The sequence below is a fragment of the Convolutriloba macropyga genome, chromosome 1 (genome assembly GCF_964194025.1).
Source record: "Convolutriloba macropyga chromosome 1, txConMacr16.3, whole genome shotgun sequence".
NCBI lineage: Eukaryota > Metazoa > Xenacoelomorpha > Acoela > Convolutidae > Convolutriloba > Convolutriloba macropyga.
In genome coordinates, this window is record NC_134468.1 from 36,582,530 (window position 1) to 36,608,976 (window position 26,447).

Below are 26,447 nucleotides of genomic sequence, written 5' to 3' on the forward strand. Positions count from 1 at the left end.
GTTCCATTTCACAGCAATACCAAATTCTCCACATTCTTTTGCTGCGTTGCATATTTCTGCTGTTATTTGAAAATAAATGACAATTATGTTTTATGTGTTTTACGGGTATGTCGACATCGGAAACAAGTGAAATTAGGTACAAAACAACAAATTATTAGGTAGTTGCGCCAAACTACTTTCCAGTTTCCAGTGGATCCGACCTAATCTTTTTGTTATTCCTAGCACAGAACATAGAGCTGAGTGACAGTTCGGTACTTAAAAGAGTGTGGTAGCCGATGATTAAGAGATTGAGACGCAACATATTCATTGTCCAATCTATCTATGGATCAAACAAAGTTAATGGCCATAAAAACCAAATAAAAGTACCGTTGCTCATGAAAACAGCTGTCTGAAATTTGGGGAATCACGAGGAGAGGGCAGCTGAAATCTGACCACTGTTGACATAATGCAGCTCCGCTGCAATTAAACAGAAACCGTAATATTTACATTTTTTCTGCGGGGATTTAAAAGCAAACCCAGAAGCTGAAAAAAAAATTTTCGGACAAAATTTTCCATTTTCAGATAAAATTTTCGCCAGTAGTTTGTATGGAAAGTAGCCGTGATGGTTTTGAACATCCAGAAACTTAGAAGTTTTTCTTTGTTACAGTTTCATAAAGCGAAAGACCAACTTACCTGAATAACTGTGGTGTGTCGATAAATAGTGGTCACAAAATTAATTATGAGTCTAATTGTTCCAACCCCACTTGTGGGGGGAGGAACTAAATACTCAAATGGGCTTTTTTTGTTCAGACAATTTTGGCCGGTCGATATATTCATCGTACGGATATGTGAGTGGTATCATTAAAAAACTCGTCTAGCATAGAATTCAAAATTAAAAAGATTTTTTTGAATTTCGTATTTTTCAAGGAGTTATCGAGGTTTAAAATTTTATGTGAACACGTGATCTTCGCATGATTTTGTTCACTTCTAGCTTAATTTTTGTTCAAATAAAGGCTTTTCTATAAAAACATTATTTTAAAATTACATTTCACACTGCAAAATGGAACAATTTTGTGTTACCAATAGACCGATCAAAAGGTTAGTTTTGTTCTCATGAGAAAGCTTACTGTAAAAAAATGTCACAGATGTTTTTTAGAAAACTTTTCCTATTTATTTTTGTTTTTTTAGTCGCTGAGAGACTAGTCACATTTCATATTGAGGTTCCGTTAATGACAAACCTCATTTACAGTCAAATGATACCAATTGAACAAAATATTAGTTTTCAAGGATTCGTTCATGTTTTTTGTCTTCAACTCTGGTTTTTCAAAATTTTTAATGAAAATTTGATTTATTTTTGAGATTTTACTAAATTTTGGGAGTCCTATTTTATAGATTTGCAAACTAACAGAGCAATCGGCTTCCCAATGTGCACTAGATAAAACTATATAGTGCTTTGAGTGGACAGCTAATGGCTGTTAAGACTTAAAAAAAAACAATTTTTCGGAAAATTTTTTGAACGTTAACTGATCTTTAACTTTATATTTTTCATGAACAGTAACTCAGTCTCAGTAATGGCAAGACCCCTTCCTTATATTCAAACCAAAATTAATCTGGTAAGCGCTTTCATATGCTAACTACCTGTTTTATGACTTCGATAGAACGAGTTTTCATAATTTCAAAAAAAATGTTCAGATTTTTGTAATTTTGGTTCTTTTTGAAATATTATCCCATTATCCTAAAATTCAGGAGTTCCCAATGTCTTAGAAAAGACGTCCAATGGATCCTAAAAAAAGTTTTCAGAGAAAGATAGTGGTTTAAATCGCCTCGAAACATTCTTCTCACATTTATGCCTTTTTTGGTTTTTGCCTGTATATGTTATTGTTTTAATAATCACAGGACTTATTTTGACGTCTTGTTGATGACATTTTGATGACAAACATCTTTGTCTTCCCATCGAGGCATAACGTGGTGTAATTTTTGACTTTTGTTGAAAGCTCTGGAATTTAATGGCTGTTAGTCAGTTTCAGCAATGACAGGTCCTCTTTCTTTGCTACTTCAACTGAAATGAATCTGCCGAGCAGTTTCGTCTTCTAACTATTGGTTTTACGACTTCGACGCAACTAGTTTTTAAAATTCTTCTTTTAATTTTTGAATATTTTTTTTGTAATTTTGTTTCTCGTTGAAATTTTATCAGATTATCCTAACTTTGATAGGTCCCAGTGGCTTAGAGAAGACATTTAATACATCATAGATAAAGTTTTCAGCAAAAAGTTTATGGTTTAAATGGCTTCGACACTTTTTTGCATTTTTCTACTGACTTCCTGGTTCTTGCCTGCTTTTGTTGTTGTTTTCATAATCATATGACTTATTGAGATGTCTTATTGATGACTTAGGAGTAAACATCCTCAGCTTCCTATTGAGGCATACATTGCGTATAAATTGACTTCTGTTGATGCTATTGAATTTAATGGCTGTCAAGACTTTTGAAAAAAAACTGAACTTTAATTACTAACCAGTAGTAAACTTATTTTCTTGAACTGTAGGTCAATCTCAGTAATGACTGGACTCAGCTCCTTTCTACTGCAACCAAATTTAATCATTTAAGTTCTTTTATCTGCTAACTATTGCCTTTATGACTTCGATGCTACGAGTTTTCATAATTTCAAAAAAAAATGGGATTATTTTCAGTAAATTTGCTTCCTTTTAAAATCTTATCGCTTTATCCCAATATTGGCGGTTCCCATTGGCTTAGAAAAGACTTGTAATGGATCATAGATGAAGGATTCAGAGAAACGCGTTTGGTTTAAATGGCTTCGACATTTTCCTCTTGCATTTTTCTACTGAAATTTTGGTTTTTGCTTGTATTTGTTTTTGTTTTTATGATCATACGACTTATTGTGATGTCCTGTTGATGACTTATGATTGACAAACAACCTTGCCTTCTCATTGAGCCAAAACTTAGCCTATTTTTTGACTTCCGTTGAAAGCTATTGAATTTAGTGGAGTTGATATAGCGGGTTTTCTCCACAATTATTTTGTTCATTCTTGTTGATTTTTTGAAGTCACATTGTTAATGAAGAAGCCCATTGCTTTTAAAAAACTATATGAGGTTAGAAAGTTTTTTACTCGTTTCTTTATTATTGGTTTCGACACTTTTCTTGCTCAATTTTTTTTTCTGAATATGCTGTTTTTGCTTTTTTTTCTTCATGTAGTCGTAAAATGGTCACATAGGTTTTTAATTGATGATTAAATGAATGATGTTACTCAGTGCAGTAAGTTTATAGCAAATAGTATTACAGTCGATGATATTGTTCGGTTTCAAAGATTTTTTATACTTTTCATTTTTTGTTCCTTTGGTCAACTTGTAACTTATTCTCATCAATGAGAAGTTCCATCCATTTGCTTGTAATTCAAGAACTATTTTTCAATTGATACCATTTCGTCACTGATGTTTTTTTGTTGCACAATATGCGTTTTCATAACATTTTTGTTAGTTTTCAATATTTGTGTTTCTTTTTCTTTTCTTTTATAGCACATTCGCTAAATTTTTTTTGGTTTTTGCTTTTTTTATTTGTTTTTTCTTCAATCTTTTGAGCGCTGTAATGAGGCATGTTATTATGTAATTCTATTAGTAGTTCGGAATGTAACGAATTTTTTAAGCGCAATATCTATTTTTAATTATCTCATCATTAGGTTTAAAATAAGTAGAAAATGTAGATGAGTTCGGGTCGGAACGCCATGTGCGAACGCACATTAACAAGCATCCTGGTTTTTAACTGGTCTTGGTGTTATCAACATCTTATTCAATCCCGATTCTAGCATCCAGTGATCTCCAACAGATGAACGCATTTCCATAACAAGTGAAGAAAATAGAGAATCAGATTCAGAAAAATGCAACCAAAATCTACTTCAGATGTCAATCAAGTACAAAGTTTTTTAGCGAACCTAAATTGACTTTATGTTTTTTTTTACATTTTAGTTCTATAAATAGCTGCTAAATTTTGTGTTTTGTCAGAAAACATTTAATGTAAATTTCAACATTTTGAATTCTTTTGATTCGTGCTCAAGACCGCGACAAGACTTTCCAGAACACTGACCAACCAATAAATTGTGGATCCGTAGAGTGCTGAAACCTGTACTGCGTATACAATTTCGTCTATGGCGAAATGTCAAACAGAAAAGAAAATGGAAAAATTAACACCAACGGTACAGCCCCAGGCTCATTGGTAAAAAATCTAACTCTTATTCTGTTCGGGCAAAACACATTTCTGAAACTGTTTTACAAAAAACCAGAATATCCAACAAATTTTGAATCGCTCCAGAGGAGGGATTAATGCCGGTGGAGAGGAAAAATTGTCCGCTGTCTAGAGAAGACTCTGATGACAATTTTTTGGAGCGCCTTTGAGCGGAAGCACGCTACTGCGACTTCAAAACAATTGAAACATCTACAAACCGTGAGTAGGAGCTGTTAAAAGTAACATTCAATCCTGACTGAGAGCGTTTTCAACCCAAAACCAACACTATCTTTTACTATATTTAACAAGAGTCTACAATTCTGAAAACAGCAATGGCTTTCGTGAGCTCTTCAGCAGGTAACAAGCCCTTTGCAGCGAAACAGGAAGCTGGGTCCAACATTAAGACGATCTGCAGAATATCAAATAGAAATTTCACTGGTTTACTCTGGAAAATGCTTTTTTAACTTTTCAAACAGATTTAGCACACATCGGTGTAGCATACAAAGGTAAGCTACACAAAATATTGCGGTGTCCAAATTCGAACAAGAATTCTAACATGTTTAAACAGGTGGGGCACACTGCAAAAATGTGCAGAAGCAAAACACAGCCCAATTTAGTTTTGCCATCACAGCAACATCTTTGAGGAAGTTGTCGGGTCAAGTATCTTCCGAAGTGGAGATGAGCAGTTTTTCTCCAGGATTATGTGTTTTACAAGCCCGCAACATTTGGAAATTTTACAACAAAATATTCCAAAATAAAAAAGCAACTAATATAGGTGCTGATGGCACCAGTCTATCCCCGCACAAATGGACACAATTCTCAAAACCTAAATTGGATTGTAAAACCAGATGTCTTAATGTCATCGATGGACATCAACTGACACTTCTGTGCTCACAAACTGTGATGTTGCGTTGAAAAGAATTAAATATTAATATTAACCAAAATTAATCTGGTAAGCGCTTTCATATGCTAACTACCTGTTTTATGACTTCGATAGAACGAGTTTTCATAATTTCAAAAAAAATGTTCAGATTTTTGTAATTTTGGTTCTTTTTGAAATATTATCCCATTATCCTAAAATTCAGGAGTTCCCAATGTCTTAGAAAAGACGTCCAATGGATCCTAAAAAAAGTTTTCAGAGAAAGATAGTGGTTTAAATCGCCTCGAAACATTCTTCTCACATTTATGCCTTTTTTGGTTTTTGCCTGTATATGTTATTGTTTTAATAATCACAGGACTTATTTTGACGTCTTGTTGATGACATTTTGATGACAAACATCTTTGTCTTCCCATCGAGGCATAACGTGGTGTAATTTTTGACTTTTGTTGAAAGCTCTGGAATTTAATGGCTGTTAGTCAGTTTCAGCAATGACAGGTCCTCTTTTTTTGCTACTTCAACTGAAATGAATCTGCCGAGCAGTTTCGTCTTCTAACTATTGGTTTTACGACTTCGACGCAACTAGTTTTTAAAATTCTTCTTTTAATTTTTGAATATTTTTTTTGTAATTTTGTTTCTCGTTGAAATTTTATCAGATTATCTTAACTTTGATAGGTCCCAGTGGCTTAGAGAAGACATTTAATACATCATAGATAAAGTTTTCAGCAAAAAGTTTATGGTTTAAATGGCTTCGACACTTTTTTGCATTTTTCTACTGACTTCCTGGTTCTTGCCTGCTTTTGTTGTTGTTTTCATAATCATATGACTTATTGAGATGTCTTATTGATGACTTAGGAGTAAACATCCTCAGCTTCCTATTGAGGCATACATTGCGTATAAATTGACTTCTGTTGATGCTATTGAATTTAATGGCTGTCAAGACTTTTGAAAAAAAACTGAACTTTAATTACTAACCAATAGTAAACTTATTTTCTTGAACTGTAGGTCAATCTCAGTAATGACTGGACTCAGCTCCTTTCTACTGCAACCAAATTTAATCAGTTAAGTTCTTTTATCTGCTAACTATTGCCTTTATGACTTCGATGCTACGAGTTTTCATAATTTCAAAAAAAAAATGGGATTATTTTCAGTAAATTTGCTTCCTTTTAAAATCTTATCGCTTTATCCCAATATTGGCGGTTCCCATTGGCTTAGAAAAGACTTGTAATGGATCATAGATGAAGGATTCAGAGAAACGCGTTTGGTTTAAATGGCTTCGACATTTTCCTCTTGCATTTTTCTACTGAAATTTTGGTTTTTGCTTGTATTTGTTTTTGTTTTTATGATCATACGACTTATTGTGATGTCCTGTTGATGACTTATGATTGACAAACAACCTTGCCTTCTCATTGAGCCAAAACTTAGCCTATTTTTTGACTTCCGTTGAAAGCTATTGAATTTAGTGGAGTTGATATAGCGGGTTTTCTCCACAATTTATTTTGTTCATTCTTGTTGATTTTTTGAAGTCACATTGTTAATGAAGAAGCCCATTGCTTTTAAAAAACTATATGAGGTTAGAAAGTTTTTTACTCGTTTCTTTATTATTGGTTTCGACACTTTTCTTGCTCAATTTTTTTTTCTGAATATGCTGTTTTTGCTTTTTTTCTTCATGTAGTCGTAAAATGGTCACATAGGTTTTTAATTGATGATTAAATGAATGATGTTACTCAGTGCAGTAAGTTTATAGCAAATAGTATTACAGTCGATGATATTGTTCGGTTTCAAAGATTTTTTATACTTTTCATTTTTTGTTCCTTTGGTCAACTTGTAACTTATTCTCATCAATGAGAAGTTCCATCCATTTGCTTGTAATTCAAGAACTATTTTTCAATTGATACCATTTCGTCACTGATGTTTTTTTGTTGCACAATATGCGTTTTCATAACATTTTTGTTAGTTTTCAATATTTGTGTTTCTTTTTCTTTTCTTTTATAGCACATTCGCTAAATTTTTTTTGGTTTTTGCTTTTTTTTATTTGTTTTTTCTTCAATCTTTTGAGCGCTGTAATGAGGCATGTTATTATGTAATTCTATTAGTAGTTCGGAATGTAACGAATTTTTTAAGCGCAATATCTATTTTTAATTATCTCATCATTAGGTTTAAAATAAGTAGAAAATGTAGATGAGTTCGGGTCGGAACGCCATGTGCGAACGCACATTAACAAGCATCCTGGTTTTTAACTGGTCTTGGTGTTATCAACATCTTATTCAATCCCGATTCTAGCATCCAGTGATCTCCAACAGATGAACGCATTTCCATAACAAGTGAAGAAAATAGAGAATCAGATTCAGAAAAATGCAACCAAAATCTACTTCAGATGTCAATCAAGTACAAAGTTTTTTAGCGAACCTAAATTGACTTTATGTTTCTTTTACATTTTAGTTCTATAAATAGCTGCTAAATTTTGTGTTTTGTCAGAATACATTTAATGTAAATTTCAACATTTTGAATTCTTTTGATTCGTGCTCAAGACCGCGACAAGACTTTCCAGAACACTGACCAACCAATAAATTGTTGATCCGTAGAGTGCTGAAACCTGTACTGCGTATACAATTTCGTCTATGGCGAAATGTCAAACAGAAAAGAAAGTGGAAAAATTAACACCAACGGTACAGCCCCAGGCTCATTGGTAAAAAATCTAACTCTTATTCTGTTCGGGCAAAACACATTTCTGAAACTGTTTTACAAAAAACCAGAATAGCCAACAATTTTTGGATCGCTCCAGAGGAGGGATTAATGCCGGTGGAGAGGAAAAATTGTCCGCTGTCTAGAGAAGACTCTGATGACAATTTTTTGGAGCGCCTTTGAGCGGAAGCACGCTACTGCGACTTCAAAACAATTGAAACATCTACAAACCGTGAGTAGGAGCTGTTAAAAGTAACATTCAATCCTGGCTGAGAGCGTTTTCAACCCGAAACCAACACTATCTTTTACTATATTTAACAAGAGTCTACAATTCTGAAAACAGCAATGGCTTTCGTGAGCTCTTCAGCAGGTAACAAGCCCTTTGCAGCGAAACAGGAAGCTGGGTCCAACATTAAGACGATCTGCAGAATATCAAATAGAAATTTCACTGGTTTACTCTGGAAAATGCTTTTTTAACTTTTCAAACAGATTTAGCACACATCGGTGTAGCATACAAAGGTAAGCTACACAAAATATTGCGGTGTCCAAATTCGAACAAGAATTCTAACATGTTTAAACAGGTGGGGCTTACTGCAAAAATGTGCAAAAGCAAAACACAGCCCAATTTAGTTTTGCCATCACAGCAACATCTTTGAGGAAGTTGTCGGGTCAAGTATCTTCCGAAGTGGAGATGAGCAGTTTTTCTCCAGGATTATGTGTTTTACAAGCCCGCAACATTTGGAAATTTTACAACAAAATATTCCAAAATAAAAAAGCAACTAATATAGGTGCTGATGGCACCAGTCTATCCCCGCACAAATGGACACAATTCTCAAAACCTAAATTGGATTGTAAAACCAGATGTCTTAATGTCATCGATGGACATCAACTGACACTTCTGTGCTCACAAACTGTGATGTTGCGTTGAAAAGAATTAAATATAGGCAACAACTATCATTCAAGCAGTCGATTGAGATTTTCGGCTTCATGTGAGAAATGTAGCTTCCCATGAAGGCGTCAATGTAATTTGCGACGAGCGACTACCAGCAGTCAAAACAATAAAGCGCAGGTGAAACTCATACTTGAATCAAAGTCAGTATTTTTCAAGGGCCAGTGCAGCCTGTTTGAGTCACACATACATCACCGATAGTATGATCGCAGAAGAAAGAAATATCTCTAAGGGTATCTGTGGACATAATGATCACATAGATGGCGAAGTTATTGACAATGATTACCCTATTCGAGACATGGAGATCATTTTCCTCCATTAGTTTCCTTACTTTGGAAAAATTGATTTGAGAGACAAATATTATTAATTTGAGCTAGTTGATTCTGCAAAAAGTTATGCACAAGGTAACTTTTACAGAGAAGTAATACCACAAAATAAAAGCGGCATTTCAGTTATATCCCAAGTCAAACAATTAGTCTTCCGAACGAAAAATATTCAAAGTTGAACTTTAAACATCTGAGGTATCTCTTCGCACCAGATGAAGAAACCGGCAAAACGGCACGGCATCAGCTCCAATAGCGAGATGGGAGATAGCGCTAATGGGATTCAACTTTGAATTGAAAACGCACTCGGTGAGCAAACTCACATTGCCGATGCTTTTTGCAGACTGGACTTTGACACCAACGGTGATAACGGTTGAATCTGTTTTGCTCTGAAAAATACCTTCTCTGTACAACTGAAGTGGTAACCCAGTCAGACATCAAAACTGAGACGCAGTTGAAACAATTATTCCAAGATATATTATAAGAGAAAAAATAATGGCAAATGATTTATTGTACTCAACAACAGAAGAACATTTTGAGAATGCATAACGAAATAACAATTCACGATCTTGTTCTTGTGGCCAAAGCTCTTGAAATTTACCCAGAAGGTAAGGCTGTAGAAACAGCATTTCGAATGAAGGGCTAGTGGACGTGCACCAGTAACTCTTTTCTCGGATATCTCAGCAAATGTCCCTAATAAGTTTAAAAACTTATCTAGCCTGGAGAACACAGTTTGAGCTTGGCTAGAAATAGGAAACTGGCAGCGCAATTATCTGAACTTGGTCTATCTTAAAGATCAAGAAATCATGTTTAGTAAAGTTTTGGCCTTCCTTGTGAAAAACAGAGCTTTACAAACAGTACCAGTTTTCCTGAGCAGTGTCTCTGCAAGAGTTAGATACTGATAACGTTAGCATCAGACAGTGGTCCCGAGTTGAAAAGCAGTGATCTAAAACAGTGTTGTTAATCACTGGGAATAAGAAAGGATCACTCATTTATTATCCTAGAGCAAACGCACCTGCTGAGTGAGCAGTGCAAACAGTGAAACGGGCTATTCAAGTCTGCAGTCCAAATCAAAGCAGTCCACCATTAGTTCTATCTACATTCGTTATCTACAAGAGTATTAATAGCTCTTCAATTCAGGTGAAGCTTTCGAACAAGCCAGTGCTTGTCAATCAGTGCCAATTTTGTTGACTGGAACCTGTAGTCATCAAGACAGAATCTACTGATCAGCAATCTACTGACCGACAAGTTGAGAGCAATGGAGACGCAGACGGGGCCTCACCTATACCACTAAGGATGCTTCGGTAACGGAACAGCAGGCCCTTCTTGAGCCATGAGAACGTCAACCAGGAATAAAAAACAATCACTTAGGTTCAGATAGCTATCTTTGCGAGCTTACTTTAAAAAGGAAGTAGAATAAGCTACTTTTGAACTTCATGAAACATAATTTTTGTTAGACTTTCGTTACTTAAAAGAAGAACAGGCCTGAATAACTCTGATGTTGTGTTGATAAAAAGGGGTCTTAATATTAAATAGGATTCCAAATACAATCTGTTTTGGAGCTTTCAATATTGGATTGACCTAATAGTCAGATGTCAAAAACTAAATCCTCCACCCATAGAAACTTGATCCTATCATCCACTAACCTCGAACTCCATTGCATGAAAATGATAGAAAATAGAGAATCAGATCAGGGATTGTGAACCAAGATCTATTTAACATGCCAATCAAAAAAATTACTTTTTAGCTAATCTAAACCGTCTCTGTGCATTATTGCAGAGAAGTACTGAAAACACAATCTAAATTTTGAATGGTTTCAGAACCATTTATTTTTATAAATCAACATATTGATTTCTTTTGGGCGCTCGATACCATGAAAGTAACTTTTTCCGTTACTTTTTCCGATAAAGATTTCATTTTTTTTATTTCCACTAAAACTTTTGCTCATACAGTAGACAAACAAGAAGCAAATGACCGTAATAGTTTTTGGCGACAGATAAATTACATCCTTGGCTAATAAAAAAAAACGGTTGCAATAATTTTCCAGTAGGAATCGAAAAAATCAATTAGTTCCCAACTTTTCTAGAATATCACTAAAGTTGCTAAAACAGTTACTGAGAGTAACAACAAATTTAAATCAATTCACTGGTAAGTAGATGCAAGTCAAGACAATTTCAAACAACCATTCAGCTTTTGTTGAGAAAAACAATTTCCTAGGTCATTATATTTATCATTATCGAATACGACATTGAAGAAACACAAAATAGTACGCAAGGAGACCTCAATTTTGAAAAACTGATACCACGTTTGACAATTTTGTTTATTTTCTGAAGAGTGTTGTATAAATGTATCTCGACGTAGAAATGTATCTTTATAAAGAAATTTAGAAATTTTTCTTTAGATAAACCAATGCTTTTTGTATTATTGGAAACCATCAAAAAATAGAAAAGGAGTGCACCACATAGTGCGTAAATGAGATTTATTTGAATAAAAAAGTGCTGATCAACCGAATGAAGTACATAATTCTTGCTTCTGTTTGATGTCATCCGATTGGATTTTCTGTTGTTTTGATAACCTTTTGCAGTTTTTTAGTTTTCGATTTCTGCAGAACATCAGAAATGTAAAAAAAAAATGGAAAATTAGATATAAAGGACACCTTAGTGTATGGGTACGCGCACTGTATTCCAAGATTGGAGAGTAAGAGAATAAATATTGGATGATAATTGTTCTAATTCTCCAGGAAAGCTACTCTTAAACGGTCAATATGCTTAAGGTTTGAAATTAAATTGCTGATGTAAGAAATTTTTTTGGCGGCTTCCTTAGATAGTCCTCTTCAAGGAACCATATGTGGAAACCAAAAGCCAAAACCAAGAAAAATTAAATCTAAGCCAAAAACCGAGCTTTTTTACAGCACGTTTTTGACATTTAGTGGGAAAAGTGATCACAAAAGGCCAATAAGACTTAGAGTGACGTTTTGAATTGTCATGGAACAAGGAGGCTCGGTAATGTTCGATTTGCACATAGGGTTCCGACCAGGCTCATCCATAATTTTGACATAATGCTCCAGCAAATGAAGTACAGATAGAAAAACCCAAAAATTCAAGTATTTTTCAAAAAAATTGTTGTATGAACAAAAAGATAGCCTCCAAAGGAAAAAACTCAATGGAGCAAAAAATGATGCATTAAATTATTGAGATATATCAATATTAAGGCAGCAAGTCAAGACGAACAGCAAAATTTAAAAACAACAACAACAAACATTAATTACATCAAAAACTTTATATCCGTTTTAAAAAACAAAACTTAATAACAAAGTCATAATTTAGTCAGATAAAATTTAAAAAAAAACAAAATAACTTGTAATTGGCCAGAAAAGATATAGGACCAGTCCATAAAAATGCTTGGTAACAGTTAGACAATAAAGAACAAAAACAGTAAATTTGAAAAATTCGCTTATAATTATTAAAAACAATTAAATTCAAAGTTAAACCATGCAAAATAAGCTAAAATAACCCATAGGTTTTCAGTTACCAATGCTTCAATAGCAGGGGATTAACAACTGTCGGTATTACATTGTTTATGCTGTTACGAAAAGAACAACAAATAGACAACAACCAAAAAATCAATAAAAACTTGCCAGAAAACGGTTTGGAAGCCGTAAAGCCATAATTTGGCCCCCAAACTATGTTCGATTGCACCTTCTTCGAACACTGATAAGGTATTATGTGACCTTTCATAAATGAAACTAGTTAACATGTAGACAAAAAAGGAAAAAAAAGGCAAAATTAAGTAGCACTTGTTTTTTTTCGAAAAAAGAATTATTTTCAAAGACATGAAAACCATTAATTGCAAAATAAAATAATTAAATAGGTTCGTTTATTCTTCGAAAGGAAGCCCATGAGACTTGCAAATATCCAGAATATGTCTTACGTCTATAAAACGAACGTCAAAAATGAAAAAAAATCAAATATTAATTTTTTTTTGTGATAAACCTATGACGAAGCCAGTAAAGGCATAACGATTTCTTTAAAACCTTAAATTTTGTGATACCTATCGTTTTTGGCACCTTTTTTGACAACAATAATGTCATATTTGACCTGCAAGTAAGGAGACTAAGTAACAAACAGACAGAAAGAGGAACCAAATTGCCAAATTAATGTGTTTTTTTTTTAATTTTGGAAAACAATTGTTTTCAAAGTCATGAAAGCCAATGAGACGGGGTACTTGAACAGGATATTTCATACAACTAAAAATACCAAGTAAAAACGACAGTTAAAAACAAAATGAAAAGTTCAAATAAATTCTTCGAGAAAGTAGTGTCGAAGTCGTTAACACCGAAATGTAAATCTTTAAAGATTTCAATATTATCAATGGTGCCTTATTTTCCACGCCAATAATGTGATATATGAACTGTCAATAACGTGATAATGCGACAAAAATAGAAGAAATGAAAAATGGGCAAAAAGCTAAATATTAAAAAAAATGTAAAATCTAGTAGTATCAAAGCCAGAAAACCATAACTTGAGAAGTACAACCTCAACAAAGATTGAATTTGAATTCAGTAGAAAGAATAAGCATTCTTTCATTGCTGACACTAAACTACAAGTTGACAAAGTAAGAAGAAACGGAGGCAGACTTCAATAATCCATTTTTTATTTTAAAATCAAATATTTATAAAAGTCAAAACGACCATAAGCTTTCAAGTAACAAAATAGATACATTAATTTGGAGCTAATTAGGAAGCCAAGTAGACCTATCTCTAGTAAGCTTTGATTTGAAATGTTCTGCTATTTAATTAAAATAAAAAAGATCAAATTTTTTTTTATAAAAAAAAATTTTTTTTATAAAAATTATTTTTGGATTGTAACAGTCCAAGAATGGAAAATGGTCCAAAACTAGCCCTGCTAATGTTGTTTGTCCATTTAGAAGACCTAACTTTTCGAATGTCATAGATACAGATATTTTGTTAGTTAAATAATCAAAAATATATGCTGCGTTTTTGATAATCAACGAGTAAAGTTAGCAAAAAACGGCAAAGTTTTAATTACAGAGCACTCTAAACGGAAGTTGAAGTAGAAATTGCCCCCGTTGGAATCTACAAAGATGGTGTTAGTGGGGTTTGAGTGTGCACTTCCTGCACTTTTAATCAAATTGGACTGAAGAAACTTATTTCGTGCTGTTTTTGATGAAAAAGTCTGGATTTTCAAACATTTAGCCAGATTTTTTGACAAAGAAATTAAATAGAAATAGCCGACATTATTTTCTGTCCTTAAAAATAAAATCAACAAAACTTTCTTTAAAAGATTCTAACAAATTTTAGCAAAATTGGAGAAATTTTTCTGTCAAAATTCCAAAAAATGTGAATAAAATCAACGGAATTTCACTCTATTTTCTCAAAAGTTTAAACCTCGATAACTCCCTGTAAAAAATGAAAATCAAAAAAATCTTTTTAATCTCATATTCTACGCTGGACGAGCTTTCTAATGATACCAGTCTCAACTCTCTACGATGAATATATCGATCGGCCAAAATTGACTGAAAAAAACCATTTGAGTATATAGTTCCTCCCCCCCCCCCCCCCCTCAAGAGGGGTCGGAACAATAAATGAATTATGAGAAGCTTTTTCAATCTTATAAGATAATCTATCATGTGCTGCATTTCAAGCATAAAAATTTAATGGAAACTTTCTTTTTATAGATTCCTTTCTCTTCAAATTTCAATTTTTGCAAAACTTAATGCTCAAATTTTGTCAGTTTCCGACAAAATTAACCAGGATAAAACGGTAGCGCAATATGCTTGATTGTTAAAGTTTTGTGCAATTAACCCACTGAGAAGTTGTCCCTAAAATGCGGAAAGCTTAAGAGACGTCCTGGAAAACATTAACTAATTTTAGATAGTTCTCCTTGTTCATCTTTACCAGTCGTGGCGAGATGACTACTTGAAGTGGAGTCGGAAGCGACAGAAATTGGCGTTCATTAGAGTGGACCCGAACAAGGTCTGGGTGCCAGATGTGGGGTTCTTCAACTCAATCAACAACTTTGAATTCCTCAAAGAGAAATCAGTGATACCTGTTCGGTATATCAGTGTTCATTTTAAATATGTAAATTTTCTACATGCAAATCTTTTATCACTTCCAGTCATAAGAAGCAATGTAACTTACTCATTTTGTACATAAATTGCAATAAACGCAATACGGTTGCTTCCCTAGTCAAATATTAAGCAAAAATTCAGCAAAATAAGCAAATATACTTGGGAAATCAGTAATGATTAGAATTCTAAAACACCGGACTCAAAGAGTTTACTGTTGAGTTCGTTACAAACCTTTCTAAGATACGTGGTGCTGAGTTCGTTACAAATTTTTCTAATTATGTAGTTTTAATAATTTTGTTTCGTCTTGAATCCTCAGGCGTAAATAAAGCTTGTGAGCTATGCTGTAAAATATAACGAGTAACACCTATACCGGGGAAAACTAAAACTGAAAATTCGCAAATATATAAACAGTTAGACCTCGGTTTGTAGAAAAAAACACACATTTTCAGGTCAAGCATGGTCTGTTGATACATTTATTGAACAAATATCGTCTTTTTCATACCAATTAAGGGTCGATCATGGTATTTTCATTTGTCCAGTAAATGATTTCATGGGATAAACAACAGATTTGTTCCTTTCGTTTCCCTAGTCGAGAATGGATGGTTATATTGTAGGAATCTGGCATATTCTGGCAGCTTCCTGCAAGACGATGCACCTTCTGGCAAAATTTTTTTGGCAGATTCCTTCTACAAAATAAACACACATCCAAGTACCACAACCAAAATAGCAACACTTCAGGGTAATCCAACGTAATTAATAAGCAATTGCAAAGTCCACAAAATTTTAAAGCTTCTTATATCCTAATGTTTAAAGGGCCACACATTTGACTATATTATATGCAATAGCACTTTTTATAAATGCACATACGTTTTGGACCAGTTAAACACTAGCGTCACTTGCTTACTTGAGATTAATTTGAGCATAATAAGTTGAGTATTTTTAAGTGGCTGTTTCAGCCAAGCACAGTCTTTGGACCAAGCACCACGTTTTGATTGCTCAGGTTGAGGTTTAGGTTTGTCCTCGTATATGGCCCAGACCCGTTTTTGAACGCACAAAGGGGGTACGGTGCGTTCAAACACATAAACGAGAAGTTTTTTAACGAGCAACAAAAGCACTAAGTACTTTCGGTCGAGACAAAGTCTGACCCATAGCAACATAACGCTCGAAAGTCAACAACATAGACCTTTTGTGCCATAAACGAGCTAAAAACTTTGAACTCTGCCTCTCAACTGTGCGACCTGAACTCTGCACCATACACTTCTTAAAACATTTTTTCGCAACATGAGCCTCTACTGGTTACAACTCTTTTTTCAACTTTTAAAAGGAATCCTGGATAGGCCAGGATCCAAAAAACATCACAAAAGAAAAGCAAAGAACAAAAAAAGCAAAATAAATATACAACACATGGTAGAATGTCCCTATAAGGACACAAAAAAGGCGGGACGTTTTACAAAAAATCGATGTTAAAATCGATTTTAAAAAAAAACATCTTTCTCCAAAACTTGAGCAAATTAGCTATACCAAAATTTCCTTGAGTTTTACAATACCTATGGATAAGAAATGCTACGAAATTAGTATGGTTAACATTGAATTACACCTTGATCCAGAGGGTCGGAACAAATTTTTTAAAAAAACTATCCGTTTTCTGTAGAATAAATTGACGAATTTGAAAAACTTGAGGTTATAATGCACACTTCCACTGCTTTTGTAGTAAAATTCTTTATACCATAGACAACTTTAGATTGACTCACGCTTGTTTAATCAGTTAGAATCACCTAGACTCAATAGTAAAAAAAATATTTAAAAAAATAGGTAACATTTTTTCTTTTCCGACCAAAACATTTTTTATGTACCAATGTTTCATAAATTTACACAAAAAAATTTTGGGAATCGTTCAACAAATTGCAAAACTTGACTAATTAATTTGATTTACGTTTTTATATTTTGATTCAGGTGTTTTGGTGTATTCATTCATAACTAGACATTTACTATAAATTTAACATAATTTATAAATTAAATCCTATGGCTCAAAACAATTGATAATGTATTCAAATATATACTAAAACCATACTTGAACCAACAATCAGCTCCATCCTAGTAGTTTGTTTAACAAATTGTGTTGAGCTCAAAGATCTATATTTGATTATGTCAAAAATTTATCTTCATTTGGTTGACCGTTATGTCAAATATTCAGATGAGTGCGTGTCGGATCATTAAAGGAAAAAGTACCTTGACTAGACTCCTTGTCTTCTCTTTTATTTCATCCCAATACTTTTTTTCAATCACGATGCAGAGACCTTTCAATTGTTCTCTTAAGTTCTGCAAATGTATCATTGACGAATTTTATTATCTAAACTCTTTATTGAATATTGGTTAGGTTAGTTACTGTTTGTCACGTTTTGATACTTTATCATCGCGACCTACTTCGAATGTTCTCGCTTTGCTGTGGCTCACTTTCCTTGTGCCAAAAATGGGCAATAAACGAATACGATATAAATGATTGCAGCAATTGGAATTAAAATTGAAATTTTATTGAGAACTTTCCAATCAAAATTTCCTTTCTCTATTTTTTATTTAGCAAAACTTAACTCTCAGATATCAGTCTCCGACAAAAAATAACCTGGATGAAACGGTAGCGCAATAGGCTTAAACTTATCTATCAATGGTTTAATTGGCTTAGTTGTTAATATTTTGAGCAACTAACACACAGAAAATTTGTCCTTAAAATGCGGGTTGCTTAGCAACGTTTTGGAAAACATTATTTAGTTTTAAATAGTTCTCCTTGTTCAAAGTTACCAGTCGTGGCGAGATGAATATTTAAAGAGGCGACTGAAATTAGCGTTCATTAGAGAGGACCCGAATAGGTTGTGGTAGCCAGATGTGAGTTTCTTCAACTCAATCAAAAACTTCGGATTCCTCAAAAAAAACTCGGTGATACCTGTTTGGTAAATCAGCCTTCATTTTATCTACATGCAAATCGTTTATCAAGACCAGTCATAAAAAACTATGTAACTTTACTCTTTTTGTACAAAAATTGCAGTAAAAGCAATATGTTTGCTCTACTAGTCAAACATTAAGCAAAACTTAAGCAAACTAAGCAAATATACTTGGGAAATGAGTACTGATCAGAATTCTACAGCACTGGAATCAAAGAATTTACATTTAAGAAAATACGAGGAGCTGAGTTCATTACAAAAGTTCTAATCATGTAGTTTTACTAAATTTGTGATCAAACTCAATTAATTGTCACGTCGTCTTGCCACGTCGTCTTGAATCCTCAGGTGTAATAAAAGCTTGTGAGCTAATAAAGAGTAGCAACTATATCGAGGAAAACTTATACTGAAAATTCCCAAATATATAAACAGATGTGATAAACAACAGATTTGTTCCTTTCGTTTCCCTAGTCGAGAATGAAAGATTATCTTGTAGAAATCTGTCATATTCTCGCACCTTCCTGCAAGACGATGTACATTCTAGAAAAAAACTTTTTTAAAGATTCCTTCTACAAGATAAATACACATCCAAAAATCACAACCAAAATAGAAACTCTTCAAGGTAATCCAACGTAAAACGCAACTGCAAAGTAGCCAAAATATTAAAGCTTCTTATGTCCTAATGTTTAAGTCACAATTGACTATAGTATATGCAATAGCACTTTTTATAATTGCACATACATTTTGACCAGTTAAACACTAGCGTCACTTGCTTACTTGAGATTAAATCAAGCGTAATAAGTTGAGTATTTTTAATTGGCTGTTTCAACCTAGCACAGTCTTTGGACCAAGCAGCACGTTTTGACTGCTCAGGTTGAGGTTTAGGTTTGTCCTCGTTTAATGCGCAGACCCCTTTTTGTACACACAAAGGGGGTACGGTGCGTTCAAACACATACACGATGAGTTTTTTTAACGAGCAACATAAGCACTGAAGTACTTTCGGTCGAGACAAAGTGTGATTAATAGCCATCCAATACTCAAAAGTCAGCATTATGGACGTTCTGTCTCATATATGAGCTAAAAAAATTAGACTCTTCACTTGAACTCTGCGACTTGAACTCTGCATTATACACTTAATCAAACATTTTTTTCGCAACATGAGCCTCCAACAGTTACATTCTTTTTTCAAATTTTATAGGAATCCTGGATAGGCCAGGATTCCTATAAAAATCCTATCACAAAATCAAAGCAGAGAACAAAAAAGCAAAATAAATATACAGCACATGGTAGAATGTCCCTATAAGGGCACAAAAAAGGCGGGACGTTTTACAAAACATCGATGTTAAAATCGATTTAAAAAAAACATCTTTCTCCAAAACTTGAGCAAATTAGCTATACCAAAATTTCCTTGAGTTTTACAATACCTATGGATAAGAAATGCTACGAAATTAGTATGGTTAACATTGAATTACACCTTGATCCAGAGGGTCGGAACAAATTTTTTTTAAAAAACTATCCGTTTTCTGTAGAATAAATTGACGAATTTGAAAAACTTGAGGTTATAATGCACACTTCCCACTGCTTTTGTAGTAAAATTCTTTATATCATAGACAACTTTATGTTGACTCACGCTTGTATAATCAATTAGAATCACCTAGACTCAATAGTAAAAAAAATTATTTAGAAAAATAGGTAACATTTTTTATTTTCCGACCAAAACATTTTTTATGTACCAATGTTTTATAAATTTTGCACAACAAATTTTTGAGAATCGTTCAACAAATTGCAACTCTAGATATATTTTTGATTTAGGTTTTTTTTTAAATTTTGATTCAAGTGTTTTGGTGTATTCATTGATAACTAGACATTTACTATAAATTTAATATAAATTTTAAATTTAATCCTATGGCTCAAAACAATTGATAATGCATAAATACATTTTCGAAAAACTCATGTTATCAATTATATCTTAGTGCTCGTAAAAGTTTTCGGTTACTGAACTCACAGTTTGTGATGAACTCAAATTTTTTAATGATGTCAACAAGAAATGACAGCGGCGAATATAGAACTCTAATAGCAGCGCGCAGCAGCAATGAGATGTCACGAGGCTAAATTTACGATATCATTTAGAATAATTTTTTGCAGGGTAAAGATTTTGTAGGAAAAAATTTTGACCTTTCGAGTGACTTTAGTGTTTTTCGGAGTTCGAATATTGTGTGATCTTAATTGTAAATGATTGAGATCGCTTTTAGGTGTAGTAACAAGAAAAAAAAGGATAGTAGATTTATGTTTTGCAACGGCAGAACTTTAACCTCAGCGGAACTTAACAGCCTTTCAGTAAGATTTAAAGAATCGAAGCGTAAATAGAAGTAACTGTACCAACAGGAAGATCGTTAAAAAAATTTCTATCAATCTTAGAACAATTGTCGTTTGAACAGGATAAACTGGATGGGGACTGTGACGTGGAATGTTCCGGTGTTGGTAACTACCAAATGCACCATGAATACCTCCCACTTCCCCTTTGACACTCAGACGTGCACTCTCGTCTTGGGATCATGGACTCTGAGAAACATCAACATGTGCCCTTTCCAACAAGTATGTACAAAAATGATGCTTGGATCAACAATAAGCTCCGTCGAAATACCATCGTGAGTTAAGCTCTCTGTTGCTGTAACGTACTTAGATGTTTCTTATCGAATTCCCTGTGTGCAAAAAATGTGAAAAATATTGATGATGTAAATAAAGGTCAGTATGCAGCTGCAGATCATTTGTGAGTTAGCCCTTGTCGTAAGTTAGCCTTTGTTTAGGCAGCTTGGCTCCTTAATGCGCCCAAACTTGTAACCGAACACCCAGAGTGGTTTCTACTTCACTCTCAACTCTACCGAGACGTCCATCCCATTGGAGGCCCAAGGCCTTTCAACATATCGACAATTCGGCTGCAGTTCACCTTCCAGAGGAGAGCCAAATACTATGAATGGGCAGTGATCTACCCAATGTGTCTGAACGCATTTGTGTCTCTCTTTGTGTTCACTCTGCCCAATGGTTGTGAAGAAAAAGGCAATCTTTTTTAACCTAGAGACTAGATTTGATTCAAACTATTTAATTCAAGATATACGCACCGACACGGCTCTTTATGAGGTCCACTCCCCAAAAAATGAATCGGGTCGCCTGTGCTGGGACCATGAATTCAATTTTGCAACGCTTGCTTACTATCGGACTATGTCTTTGAATAAGTCCATAACTGTGCCCTGCAGAAGCTGTATATCAAAATTCGTAGTATTAAGCTTCAATAAATGGAATAATTTACGCTACCTCTAAAAAGAGAGAAAATTTAAAATTAATTTGTATGAATGGACTGAAAAATAATTTAATTCAATTTGTTGAAGAATTCATGTTTCTGCCACACCCTCGTTACGCTTTTATTAATTTTTTTCTGGTGTTCCTAAGGCATGCAAAATAAGTTGTACGTGATTGCTGATTGTTGTATGTGTGTTGACAGTTCTATTTGCGGTGACAATGCTCCTGTCTCTGACCTTTAACCTATCAGCATTGAACCAATTTGTGCCCTACTCCAGTGACTCCTTCCCAATAATTGGTTTCTTCTTCCTGGCCTGCATTCTGCTAGTTGCTCTCTCTGTCATTCTCAACGTCATAGTTCTCACCATCAATTCTTCTCCTAGAGCGAGTCGTTCGCTTTCTGTGCCCTCTCAGGTCAGTTTTCAGTCGAATGCCTAAACCTCTTTACTGTTTTGAAACTTTGCAAGGATATACTCATAAGTTGTGAGTGCAAAACAAATTAATAACTTGAGTTTGTTTCAGAACATAGTCACGAATTTCAAGCTACAGTTAATTCATCATTTCTAATTGCTCTCAAAGCAAGTTTGCAGCAATTAAATTAGTCGTGTTTGTCCTTTTGATGCAGTTTTTTGTACAATCAATTTTGGCTAATTGATTTTCTGTCCTCGGAAACTGGATTAACAGGCTAAGCCCAGAAGGCATTAATTTGCTGAACAGTTCTCTTAAAGCTTAAGTAGTCTTTGAGTCTACAACTGCTGAGAAGAGATGAAATGAAGGCGTGAGGGGCAGCCTTTAGCAGTTTGGATTGCTTCACTACATCGTCCCTCCCCCACTCAAATTCACCCCCTTCCTAACTTTTCACCCCCTCCCCACAACTTTTCAGCAACCCTAACTCTCCAACATTCCTCTCTAGATTGCACTTTATTCCCTTGTAAGCACCGCAAGCTGGCGTACCCTCTCCAAGCCCCCTCTCTCTAATAAGCCCCACCCCTGATGGACCCAATTTTGTGCTGTTCTCGCCCTCTCTATATTAGCTTTAAGCTAGCCTCCCTCAGCCCCAGCTAGCTACTAACGAATACAATTGCTCGCTAGTCATTTGAGAGCAAATCGACCATCGTTGATCGTAGCGTATTCAATAATCACAACTGACTGTTTTCGAAATTAAATTTCAGTTTTGAAAGCAATGTCAAACGGAAAAGATCTAGTCTTTTTATGATATTTTTTAAAAAATTGTTGGGGTCTATCCCCACCTCCAAGTTTAATGGGCATCTATTAATTACGTTTGGGTTCACAAATAACACGGGAGGAGTGGTGGGCAGAATATATCCATTTTTTGCGTGACTGTTTTTCATCTCACTGATTTGACTTTTTTCTTGACCTTTTCACGTTTGTTAGGCTTTTTGTAATTTGCTGCGGATCCAAATTTGCGGTTTCAAATTTTGCATTGCAGTTGAATACTATTTAATCAACACCTGTTGCGATAATAGCAGTTAAATAAACTGCCATTGTAATAAATTTAATGCCCAATCGACACTGGAAAAGCACTTCAGCATTAAGCTACGAGTTTATCGCACTCTTTTAGCGCCACTGTTACTAAGTAAACAATGGCGATGAAAGAGCGGTGATAAACTCGTAGTCTAATGATGGAAACAGTTTGATAAACTTGTAGTCTAAAAAACAAACATGATCGCAACATGCGTTGATTAAAAAAATTACCACACGGTTGTTATCGCCCTCAAAGTTATCATAACACCTCGGCTTCGCCTCGGAGTTTGATAAATTCTCGGTGGCGATAACAACCGTGTGGTAATATTCAAATTCACTTCAAATGAGCGCCACAGTTGGTTTGATTTTTTCATCAGATTTTAGTAGTGCTCTAAAACCAGCTCTGGTATCATTTTACGCCAAACGTGGTGCCAGAGCCGTTAAAAACATTGCTCGCTCAACTTCAGATATTTCTGGTCCGCGCTAGGTATAGATCATGAATGAGTTCTGATGTGGCAATTAAATATTGGCAATTAAAAGACAGATAATGATTTATGAATATGTTACATCTAATATCACCACAAAACGGCCACTATTTTACTTGACCCTATTCAACAAGGCGAAAAAACAGAATGCTATTCGTTTCCTGCAATGTTGAGACACCGCAATAATTTTTAACCGGCCTTAAGTCATTTAAGGTACACTATTCAATTACCGACGGCTATCTGGCAAATATTTTGATCAGCTTGTTCGAACGTTTAAAGCCCAGCTATTAACCTTTTCTCTCTTATTTCAACGCAAGGCTCTTGATGAATAGATAGATTGGTGCCAAGTAGTAGCTTTGCTATGGGATTGATATGACTTCGAGATATTTCTCGTTGGGGTTTGTAAATTAAGGTTGCGTAAAATTTCTTCTATTTTAATGGCCGTTTAAAAACTCTTCGACGAAGGGAGCTTACAATAGAAGTTTTTCCAGCAATTATCTGTCATTTTGTAGATTGTTCACTCCTGGATGTTTCACCTGTTGGCCAAACTTACAATCAGCTCAGATGCTCTCCACTTGATCACAATGAGGCAAAGGAAAGGCAATCCATTGAGAAGATCCCTTCGCAAGATGATTGCCATAATCAGAACAAAACAGATAATAAAAGGTAGGGATCCCTTCTGTTTGCCCCCTACCCCAGCTTAGAGGGCTTATATCCTTTACGCCCCCCAGGCGCACGTGCTATTTTTTACATAGTAACGTGTAATATCACAACATATAATTTGCAACTGAGGGGCGTTAGAACACTGGGGGTGGGAGGCAAAACAGAATAGATCCAAAGATAGAACTGTAACACGTGCACATTTTTCTATGCAGGAATTCATATCATTGCTATCTATATTCTACATTTTTCAACTTTAAACGCAATGATAATGAACAGCCGAATTGATTGGCTGAGTTATCGCTGAATTATATTTTTCGATACTAAGAGTGATAAGTATATGTAGAATTTTTGTACTTTGCATAGGCTGACTAGCTGGGGAACGACTCGCGCCCAAAACTCTAACAAAATGAAAGGGGTGTTTTGATGGCTCTCAGACTTCTATTGGAGGGTTCTTTTGTCCCCACGCTGCTCTTGTTGGCTGTAAGAAATTTTAGTTGGAATAAAGAATTGATTCGCGTAATCAAATAACATTAAATGAATGAACAAGAAATGAAAAAGATCACAAAATTAAATCAAAATTCAACCAGAGTTTTATTTAAAAAGATGGTTCAGAACTTTAATTTTGTAACCAAATTCAGAACTAAAGAGCTACTATACTCTAACACAACATAACTTCTCAGCACAAGAAGTACTTCAAATAGCTCTCATTTAAGCCGTTTGATCTAATTGCGGTTCTCCGGTGTTCTCAATATATCAAGTCAGTTCTACTCTCTCAACAATATTTTTGTTATCACAACACCTTTACAGCTCAACTACTAAGCTTGGCTTTGTTATGGCACTTTTTTGGTGCTGTTGTTGTTATACTCCTTAGTAACTGATCAAGCAACAATGTACAAGAAAATTCAAACAAAAGTATCTGTTCACTTCGCATTATGGACCACATTAGTTATGTCCTTCTTACGTATAGTTTGTTATGACTTCAAATGACCAATCGAATGAGCTGAACGCCTTCTTTGAACAATGTTGACTTCTCCTCAAGCTGTTCAAACTAAAGCAAAAGCAGTATCAGACTTATGGCGCTACCAATTATTCAATCGGTGAACCACTCAACAAATTAGCCTTTTTTGAAGTTTAAAGTCCACCCACGGTATCTATAAAACAGATTCCCAAACATGAAAACGGTGAATTTGCACGATGGTCTGTACTAACTCCCGACCAAGTTTGATTATGCTGAGATAATTACCTGATGATGAATAATTTTTATAATTTCGATCGCCCTCTGAAAATCAATATTGCACCCATTCAACTTCTAAGAACTCCTTTTTTGTTCCACAAACGTCTGGTGTGCCAAATGGCTTTGAATTGCAAGCCAAAAGTCTTACTAACAATTTGTTGGTCACCGATTTTTGAAATTCAAGTTCTATCACTTTCAATTGCGACATTTTTTTGAGAAAAATAGGATTTCCCAAATTCTACAATCCTCCCTTCTAGAAAATTATTCTCCCAAATAATTGCTAAGATTTCGATGGATCTGATTCTCCAATCTTGTCTAGCCCTAATGATGTTTCGACTGTTTATTCTAAGTATTATTTTTATCTTATCAGTCGCTTTCGTTGCATGCACACCTTACTTTTTCCATTATTTATTGCACAACACACCTCATTGAACCTATTCACCTAACGTAACCCTAAAAGACTAGTTTTTGAGCCACTGCTAACTACAAATAAACAGTAGATTTACTGCTTCAGTACATTTATCAAATTACAGCAACTTAAAATGAATCACCAATTCTAAGCACTACTATTTTAATGATCAAACCAATTATTGACTAATCTTTGTTCTAATGGTACTAAACATCAAAAATAAACTCCAATTTCAATTACTCTTGGGTCAACTCACCTTTCTAATAGTATTTCAGGGTTAATTTTATATAACTAGCTTGCTCTACGCAAAATTGAACACCCGAAAAGTTCCTGTACGCCAGCACTGCTTTCCTTTTGATTTTTTTTTACAACTTCGGGTTTTCCGATGTTTTGAAATCAATAATACGTTTGTATGACCACCAGCATCAATAGTCAATCCAATTCATACTGGTTGTGTATCTTTGACCCGTATTAGCTAATGATTAAATAATTGAATTCAATTAAAACTTAAAAAGGAGTCTAGATGATATGATGTGACCAACAAGAAGTAAGTTTATTCAATTTTATTCCGCATTTTCAAATCGCTTCTTCCATCGATGCCTGGACGAATGGCCACCCATCTCTTTGCTGGACCCTTCTCTCCATTCAGGAGGTCTCCTCCTCCAGCACCATCACGTCATCAGCTTCAGCTTGGTCCATTTCTCCTTCGGAATTGCCTGAACCCACATCGTCCTCCTAATATTGTGTTCCGAGTGCTGTTGAGCCTGATTTTTGTCTGTCTGCAGGACTGCTTACTTGCCTCC

The 26,447-nt window shown here is 34.6% G+C and overlaps 1 protein-coding gene across 1 annotated transcript in view; it reads left to right on the forward strand.

Annotated features, from left to right (window-relative positions):
- Positions 1 to 26,447, forward strand: part of LOC142339740 (uncharacterized) — a 61,163-nt gene that overhangs the window by 23,397 nt on the left and 11,319 nt on the right. Inside the window, exons 8-13 of the mRNA XM_075390028.1 lie at positions 14,942 to 15,123; positions 15,753 to 15,887; positions 20,510 to 20,666; positions 20,879 to 21,128; positions 21,571 to 21,782; positions 23,851 to 24,004. Of these exons, the coding sequence (XP_075246143.1) occupies positions 14,942 to 15,123; positions 15,753 to 15,887; positions 20,510 to 20,666; positions 20,879 to 21,128; positions 21,571 to 21,782; positions 23,851 to 24,004 (1,090 nt within the window). The remainder of the gene's footprint in view (positions 1 to 14,941; positions 15,124 to 15,752; positions 15,888 to 20,509; positions 20,667 to 20,878; positions 21,129 to 21,570; positions 21,783 to 23,850; positions 24,005 to 26,447) is intronic.